Source organism: Carlito syrichta, unplaced genomic scaffold (assembly GCF_000164805.1).
Source record: "Carlito syrichta isolate Samal-C Ts95f unplaced genomic scaffold, Tarsius_syrichta-2.0.1 Scaffold307224, whole genome shotgun sequence".
Taxonomy (NCBI): Eukaryota; Metazoa; Chordata; class Mammalia; order Primates; family Tarsiidae; genus Carlito; species Carlito syrichta.
In genome coordinates, this window is record NW_007251320.1 from 55,652 (window position 1) to 64,006 (window position 8,355).

General features: G+C 51.3%; 1 protein-coding gene across 2 annotated transcripts in view; it reads right to left on the minus strand.

Moving 5' to 3' along the window:
- Positions 1-6,611, minus strand: part of PPCDC (phosphopantothenoylcysteine decarboxylase) — a 27,213-nt gene extending 20,602 nt beyond the window's left edge. Inside the window, exons 1-2 of one of the 2 annotated variants that reach the window (XM_008064197.2) lie at positions 6,525-6,611; positions 114-319 (exon numbers count right to left, since the gene is read on the minus strand). In XM_008064197.2, the coding sequence (XP_008062388.1) occupies positions 114-299 (186 nt within the window). In that variant the 5' untranslated portion in view covers positions 300-319; positions 6,525-6,611. The remainder of the gene's footprint in view (positions 1-113; positions 320-6,524) is intronic. The other variant, XM_021715622.1, reaches the window with a different exon arrangement.
- Positions 6,612-8,355: the final 1,744 nt, after the last annotated feature.

Consider the following 8,355-nt stretch of genomic DNA (forward strand, 5'->3'; position numbering starts at 1 on the left):
AAAAAAAAAAAAAAAGAAATTCCCAAGTACTGCAGATAAATGGACTGGGAAATTAAGACGCAGGGGCTCTCTAATGCCAGAGGCTGTCCTGCTTGTCCAGTGAGGATACTCACCTCAGGAATGTCCAGAAGCATTGACACCAGAAGAGGCAACTTCAGGGCTGCAACACTCCCCGTGACACCCACGAGAACATGGAATTTTCTCTCCACCAAAGGTGCAGCAGCTGGGCATGAGGCCTGCACTTCCATGTGGGGTCTGGTGGCCTCAAGTTCTGGGATCCTGCCAAGCCTGGGCTCCATAAGCTGTCAGGGTTTCAGATCTAAGAAAAGGACAAGGGGTAGCCCCTTCACTCATACACTCAACCAAAAGGTACCAAGCATCATGCGCTAGGCCCCAGGCCAAAGGCTGAGCCTGCCCAGGAGACCAGTGGCCCCAGCTTCTGGGAGCACATGGTGGGATAAGAAAGGCAGACGCCCTTCACCCAATACTCAGGCCAGCTATGAGGTGACATGGCAAGTGTGGGGAAGGGCTGTGCCAGAGGCTGCAGCTGCCCAAAGTGACCATCTCAGGAAGTCAGAGGCTGTCACAGAAAAGATGACAGGTAGGTTGAGTCCTGGAAGGCAAGTCCACTCTCTGGAGAGAGGGAAGAATCACTTTTTTGTATCAGTGTTCACTCTGTCACCCAGGCTGGAGTGCAGTGGCATGATCATGGCTCACTACAGCTTTGATGTCCCGGGCTCAGACAATCCTCCTGCCTCAGCCTCCCCAGTAGCTGGGACTACAGGTATGCACCACCACATCTGGCTACTTTTTTTTTTTTAATTTTTGTAGAAGTAGGTTTTTACTATGTTGCCCAACTTGGTCTAGAACTCTTGGCCTCAAGCAATCCTCCCAACTTGGCCTCCCAAAGTGCTGGAATTATAGGTCCTGCAGGAGGGTGGCAGGTGTGGTAAACAGAGAGAGGCTTGGCAGTGAGGCTGAGTGGGCTGTGGGATGGGTAAAGGGCTGGAAATCAGGTTGAGGCCAGATTGTCACGGGTGGCAAAGGCCAGAGTGAAGAGTTTGGATTTTAGAAAGGCAGGGCGGCTTGACTGAGCATAGTAGCTCACCCCATAATCCCAGCACTTTGGGAGACCGAGGCAGGAGGATTGCTTGAGCCCAGGAATTTGAGACCAGCCTGGACAACATAGCGAGACCTTGTCTCTACAAAAAACACAAAAATCAGTCAGCATGGTGGTGTGTGCCTATGGTCCCAACTACTCAGGAGGCTAGGGTGGGAGGATCACCTGGGCCCAGGACGTCAAGGCTGCAGTGAGCAGGGATTGTACTACTGCCTCCAGCCTGGGCAACAGAGTGAGAACCTATGTCAGAAAAAAAAGAAAAGAAAGGAAGATTGTGCCGGTGCTGCCCCGTGAGGAGGGGCCCTGCTGGCAGAGAGGTCGGGGACAAGAGGAACCACTGCAGGGGCCAGGATGGACTGGCCGGAGGAAGTGGCAGGAGGGGGTGGGTTCCCAAGATGCTTGGGAGGCGGAACTCAGGGAACAAGAATGTGGGTGCTCTGGGGAGCTGAGAGATTTGTCACACTGTCCCGGTTCCTGTAAGCCAGGCTGGGTGCCACCCTACAATCAAAGTCCAGAAAGAGACTCTTGTGGGATGTGGCCACCCCACAAGACCAGCTGGCTGGCTTCTCCCTCTGGCCCTCAGACTTTGCTAGAAGAGAATGCTCATGAAATACGGCACATGAACACCAACCCTCTGAAGGGCTGGCCTTAACACATCACTCTAGCAGCAGCAATGACTGAGGGCCAAGTGCACTGAGCAGTGAGCAAAGAACTGCGGAAGACATGGCCACAGCCTTCGTGGAACCCACAGATAAGTCTTAGAAGACAGAAGGCACACTAGAAATCATTTGAGGGCCGGGCGTGGAGGCTCATGCCTATAATCCCTGCGCTTTGGCAGGCCAAGGTGAGAGGACTGCCTGAGCCCACGGGTTCAAGACCAGCCTGGGCAACCTGGCGAGCCCTCATCTCTACAATAAATCAAAAAGTAGCTGGTCCTGGTGACACACACCTGTAGTTCCAGTTCTTTGGAAGGCTGAGGCGAAAGGATCGCCTGAGCCCAGCAGGTTGAGGCTGCGGTGGCCGTGAGTGTGCCACTGCACTCCAGCCTGGGTGATTGAGTGTGACCCCAACTCAAAAAATAAAAAATAAAAGAAATTATTTGAGATCGGTCCTTCTCTCAGGATCAGACTCAATTTATACATCAGTTTCCTTGCTTCTGCTCACCAGTAAGCTCCCTGAATGTGTGACCAGATCTAATCACCAACCACAAATCCACTACCAGGTGGTCCTGAACATCTGCTGAATGAATAATAAATTGTGCCCTCTGGCCAGGCGTGGTAGCCCACAACCATGATCCCAACATTTCAGGAGGCTGAGGCAGGAGGATTGCTTGAGGGTAGGAGGATTGCTTGAGGCCAGGGATTCAAGACAAACCTGGGCAACATAGTGAGACCTTGTCTCTACAAAAAAATTTAAAAACTACCCAAGCATGGTGGCATGCGCCTTTAGTCCCAGCTACTCAGGAGGCTGAGGTGGGAGGACAGCTTGAGCTCAGGAGTTTGAGGTCACAGTGAGCTATGATCACACCACCACACTCCATCCTGGGTGACAGAGCCCCTGTCTCTAAAAGTAAAATAAATGGACCCTTTGAGGCATGTAGGCCAGAGGACAGAAGCCTGCCTTGGAGTCAGGAGCCCTGTGCCCTGCCTGTGATTGTGCTCCTGACCTGGTATGTAACTTTGGCCCAGGGTCATTCCTTCCCAAGACCTGTCTCTTCATTTGAGAAATGTAGAGATAGAGTCAGGTGATCTCCGAAGCTCCTTCCAGCAGAAACCTTCTGAGTCAATGCGTGAAAGACAGTGGTAAGGGGCTCTCTGTGCAAGACAGAAAATTCTAGAGGATGCACTCAAAAAGGACAGAATTGGGCTGGGTGTGGTGACTCATGCCTGCAATGCTAGTACTTTGGAAAAAGCTGAGGAAGGAGGATCATTTGAGCCCAGGAGTTTGAGACCAGCCTGGGCAACACAGAGAGATCCCATCTCTACAAAACAAAACAAAAAAACAGACAGAATCAGCAGGGGGAGGGGAAACCTAGACAGACCTCCAAAAGGAACTGCTGCTGAGTCACCCATTGGCTGTCTCCATGGCTGGGCACCCACAGACATGTCCTCTGGGCTCTCTGTCCAGCCTTTGCCTTCAACACTCAGGCATACACCCACCTCATAGTCCTCTGGGGTGAGGACTATGTCTGGCCCACCTCTCTCACTTCTGCCTGGGTCTCCCAGAGACTCAGGCCCTTCTCAGCAGGGGTTCAGTCAGGCCGATTCCCTAGAGCAAGATCCCCAAAGCTGCATTTGGAAGCAATCTCAGTCTGTGGTTCACATCAGGGCCCCAGCCAGAGCCATGCTTGGCCAGAGCTGGAGAATGGTGTCTACCCCCAAAGACTAGGGGGCCCTATCTGCAACTGTCAAGGTCCAAGCTGCTGGCAGCCAGCTCCTTCCCAGAATATCAGGAGGTGATAAGGTTGAGCGTGGTGGCTCAGGTCTATAATCCCAGCACTTTGGGAGGGCAAGGTGGGAGGATTGCTTGAGCCCAGGAGTTCAAAACCAGTCTGAGCGACAAAGCTAGACATTGCCTCTACCAAAAATTTAGCTGAGCACGATGGGGTGCACCAGAAACAATAAAAATAAATCAATAGGTAAAGCCAAGTGTGGTGGCTCAAGCTTGTAATCCCAGTACTTTGGGAGGTGGAGGCAAGAGAACCGCCTAAGCCCAGGGATTTCAGGTCAACCTGGGCAACTTGGCGAGACCTTGTCTCTACAATAAGTCAAAAAAAAAAAAAAAATCAGCCAGGCATGGTGGCACACATCTGTATTTCCTGCTACTTGCAAGATTGAGGCGGAAAGATCGCCTGAGCCCGGCTAGTCAAGGTTGCAGTGGCTGTGATTGTACACTGCACTCCAGCCTGAGCAATAGAGTGACACTCTGACTCAAAAAAAAAAAAAAAATAATCAGTAGGTGATAGAGGCACGTTATTGGATCTCCATGGAAACTCATCTGCCAGGTAGCAAACCCCACCCTGTCCCATCTCAGTCACCTAGGGCCAGGACAGGGAGCTTCCTGCAAAACTAGAAGCTACATTTCATCTCTGCAGCCCCTGAAACTCCTCCACGTCAAGCTGGCCTCATTCCTAGGGAACAGGTAGCAGAAAGTAATCAGTTAAACCTGGGGTAGGGCTGGGTGTGGTGGCTTATGCCTATAATCCCAGCTATTTGGGAGGCCGAGGTGAGAGAAATGTCTGAGCACATGGGTTCGAGACCGTCTGGGCAAATTGGCAAGACCTCATCTCTACAATAAATCAAAAAATTAGCCAGGCACGGTGGCACGTGCCTGTAATTCCAGCTACTTGGAAGGCTAAGGCAGAAGGATCAGCACAGCAGGTTGAGGGTGCAGTGGCTGTGAGCGTGCCACCACACTCCAGCCTAGGCAACAGAGTGAGACTCCGACTCAAAAAAAAGAAAAAAAAGAATAATACAACAGCCAGGCGCGATGGCTCATGCCTGTAATTCCAGCACTTTGGGAGGCGGAGGCGAGAGGATCACCTGAGCCCATGGGTTAGAGACCAGCCTGGGCAGCATGGCAAGACCCCATCTTGACAATAAATCAAAAAATTTAGCTGGACACTTTGGCACACACCTGTCGTTCCAGCTACTTGGAAGACTGAGACAGAAGGATCACCATGATGTTACTACTGCACTTCAGCCTGGTTGTCAGAGTGAGACTCTGACTCAAAAAATAAAATAAAATAAAAATAAAAACAATAAATCTAATGCAAATAAAAAGCAATACGGGGTAACTATTTACATGACACTTAAATTGTATCAGGATTTTTGCTTTTTGGTGGGTTTGTTTTTTGTTTTTGCTTTTAGTCAGGGTCTCACTGTGTTGCCAGGCTGCAGTGCAGTAGCAACATTATGGCTCACCACAGCCTCCACCTCCTGGACTCAGGTGATCCTTCTGCCTCAGTCTCCTGAGTAGCTGGGACTACAGATGCGTGCTACCACGTCTGGCTATTTTTTTTTAATTATTTTTTTGGTAGAGATGAGGTCTCGTTATGTTGCCTAGACTGATCTCAAAATCCTAGGCTTAAGCAATCCTCCCACCTTGGTCTCCCAAGTGCTGGGATTACAGGCGTAAGCTACTGCACCCAGCCTATATTAGATATTGTATGTAATCTAGGGATGACTTAAAGAATGTGCCTAGGTTATATGCAAATACCATGCCATTTTATACCAGGGACTTAAGTGTGGATTTTTATATCCGCAGGCATCCTGGAACCAATACCCTGGGAATACCGAGGGATGACTGTATACAACACATACACACACACAGTCACTAGAGAGGTTGTGCCTGAGTCCTGCTACCTCCCAGACCCTGGGAGAGGTGTGGAAAATCCCTGCTCCAAGACATTCACCAACTTGGGAACCTCTCCTGCCCATCATCTAGCACCTGCTTCCAAATACTGCAAATGGCCATTCTTTTCTGTCAAAATTTGGCTTCACTCTAATTTTTAAATGCTATTCAGCCCTTTTAGGCAGGCCTAGGAATAACTCTAATATCCCATGGCTTTCTCCTCCCTCCATTTCTCTATTTATTGATTGATTGATTTTTGGAGACAGGGTCTTGCTTTATTGCCCAGGCTGAAGTGTAGTGCTGCAAGCATAGCTCACTGCAGCCTTGACCTTCCAGGTCTAAGTGATCTTCCTGCCTCAGCCTCCCGAGTACCTGTGACTACAGGCACTGCCAACATGCCTGGCTAATTTTTAAATTTTTTCTTAGTAGCTGGGTACAGTGGTTCATGCCTGTAATCCCAGCACTTTGGGAGGCAGAGGCAAAAGGACTGAGTCCGGGGGTTTGAGACCAGCCTGGGAAACCTTGTCGCTACAATAAATCAAAAAATTAGCCGGGGTAGTGGCACGAGCCTTGTGGCTCCAGCTACTTGGAAGGCTGAGGTGGAAGGATTGCCTAAGCCCAGCAGGTCGAGGCTGCAGTGGTCGTGAGCAACAGAGTGAGACTCTGACTCAAAAATAAAAAAAAATTTTTTAAATTTTAAAAATTAAAAATCCCTGTGTTGCCCAGGCTTGTCTCCAACTCTTGGCCTCAAGCTATCCTCCTGCCTCGGTCTCCAGTGCTTGGATCCTTTTCCTGTTTTACCAACTTTTAAAATAGTGTGTACTCTGGGCATTCCTAAGCTTTTTTTGGAAGGAGGTGTTTTTGTTTTGTTTTCTTTTGATTTTTAGGGTAAGCGTCAAGGGTGGGGAGGCTGACTCGCCACCACTTAAACTAGACAAAACGGCACCGCAACCCCCCCCCCCCCCACACACACACACGAGTCAGGCATAGGTTCCCTCCTTCCCCCACCCCACCGCGAGGACCCAGCCTCCCAACCGCCCCAACTGCTCACCCGCGACAGGCGCGTCTCGGGGCAGCCTCCAAATATCGCGGTATCTTGGCCGCCCCGCCCGTTCAATCTGACGGGCACGCGGCTTCACCAGAGTTCCGGGCAGGCAGTGCGATCGCGCAGACTTCTGGGAGTCGTAGTCCACGCTTCCGCGTTCTGGGAATCGTAGTCCGCGCCTCCGCCTTCTGGGAGTTGTAGTCCATCAGGGGCATCATGGGAATAATTCTGTCTCCGTCCTTTGTATTAGTGGGATTCCCATAGGGCCTGGCCAAACTGTCCCACCTCTTCCCCACAAACGTTTTATCGCCCGGGGTACTCAATACTGAATATCTGTCAAGTCTTTTATGTTTTAGGTGCACAGGATACAGAGATAACCAAAATGCCTCCCTGCTGTTGAGACAAACGGGCACAAAAAATTCTAGGACAGGGTCCTCCAGGAGGAAACAGAGAGCACTAAGCAACAATGCCAGTCAGGAAAGCTCTCTCGAAAGGAGTCACTTGAGGTGACTCTTGCAGGGTGGCCAGTTTAGACAGACGACTGAGACAGCATCCCAAGCGGAGGGCACAGTACAGGCAGAGGGAACGTGAAGGGAAAAGCGTGTGGGCTACATGTTCCTGCTTTCGTCGTTTTCTGGCATTCACAGGCTCCCAGGACTCCTTGTGTTCATGGAGGCTGTGGGTCTAGCTCCCCCCAGAGCTGAAGTGGGGCCTCTGTACTCCACCCATGCCTGTCCAGTGAACCTTCTGGACCAAACCACGCTCACCTCTGGACCCAGCCTACTCGTTTCCCAAGGCAGGAAGCCTCTGTGGCCATCGCAACCCCTACTCAAGGCCACGGCAGAGTTGCACACTCCCTGCCCCAAGGAATGACAGGCCACAGACCCACACAGGGCTCCCAACCCTCACTTCATGCTACTGCCCCACAGCTCACGGTGAGCCATGCAGGCCCACATGAAGACACATGACACGGCAGAACACACAGGGCCAAATGTACCCCTTTATTATGGTTCACTCGGATACCACAGACACATTGGCTCTGGCAGGTCAACTGCCAGCTGGGGAATGGTTCGTCTCCAAGAAACAAGAAGGAACAGTGGGCACCAGGGGAATGCCAAAGCAGGTCACTGGCTGGCCGCAGACCCGAGGATCCCCAGAACTGGCCTGGGCCCTCCTCCACCTCACCCGCAAGCCAGACCATTCGGCAGAGAGGAATCTGTGCCCAGCCTTGGCTTCTCGTCCTGGTCCTCTCTCCAGGAAAGTGCATAGTTGCCGGGAGATGCAGCATCCCTGGGCCCAGACAAGCTGGGCCACACCCAGGTCACAGACCTTCCCAAAGGCAGAGCCAGGACGCAGCTATATAGGTGTGAGCCAAAGAGGAAAGGCAGGAAGGACAAGAAACCGGTTGGAGGTAATACCCAACAGGTCATGGATGCCAGGCTGGGGGCTGGACCACAGGCCTCCTGGAACTATCAGAGTGATTAAGGGAAAGGGAGCCAGCGAGCCAGAGCTCTGGGATCAGAGAGAACAAGGGGGCCAAGGGCCTAGACCTAGAGTCTCTTTTTAGGGGTTGCGACAACTGCTCTCCAGGAAGAAAACAGAAGAGGAGACAGCCAATTACACTTTGTGGCCCAAGCCTAAGATACTATTAGGAAGAGAATTTCCAGAGGCCCTTGGTTCCCCTTAAAGGGCAATGGAAGTACTTGGAGCTCAAAGCTCAGAGTAGCCTGGAAGCCTAGGTACTGGGTTCCAATTGGAGTCAGTTCAGAGTACCCAAGTGGGGCTTGTTTTTTTTGTTTTGTTTTTTGTTTGTTCCAATAGCCCAAGCAGGCTTCCA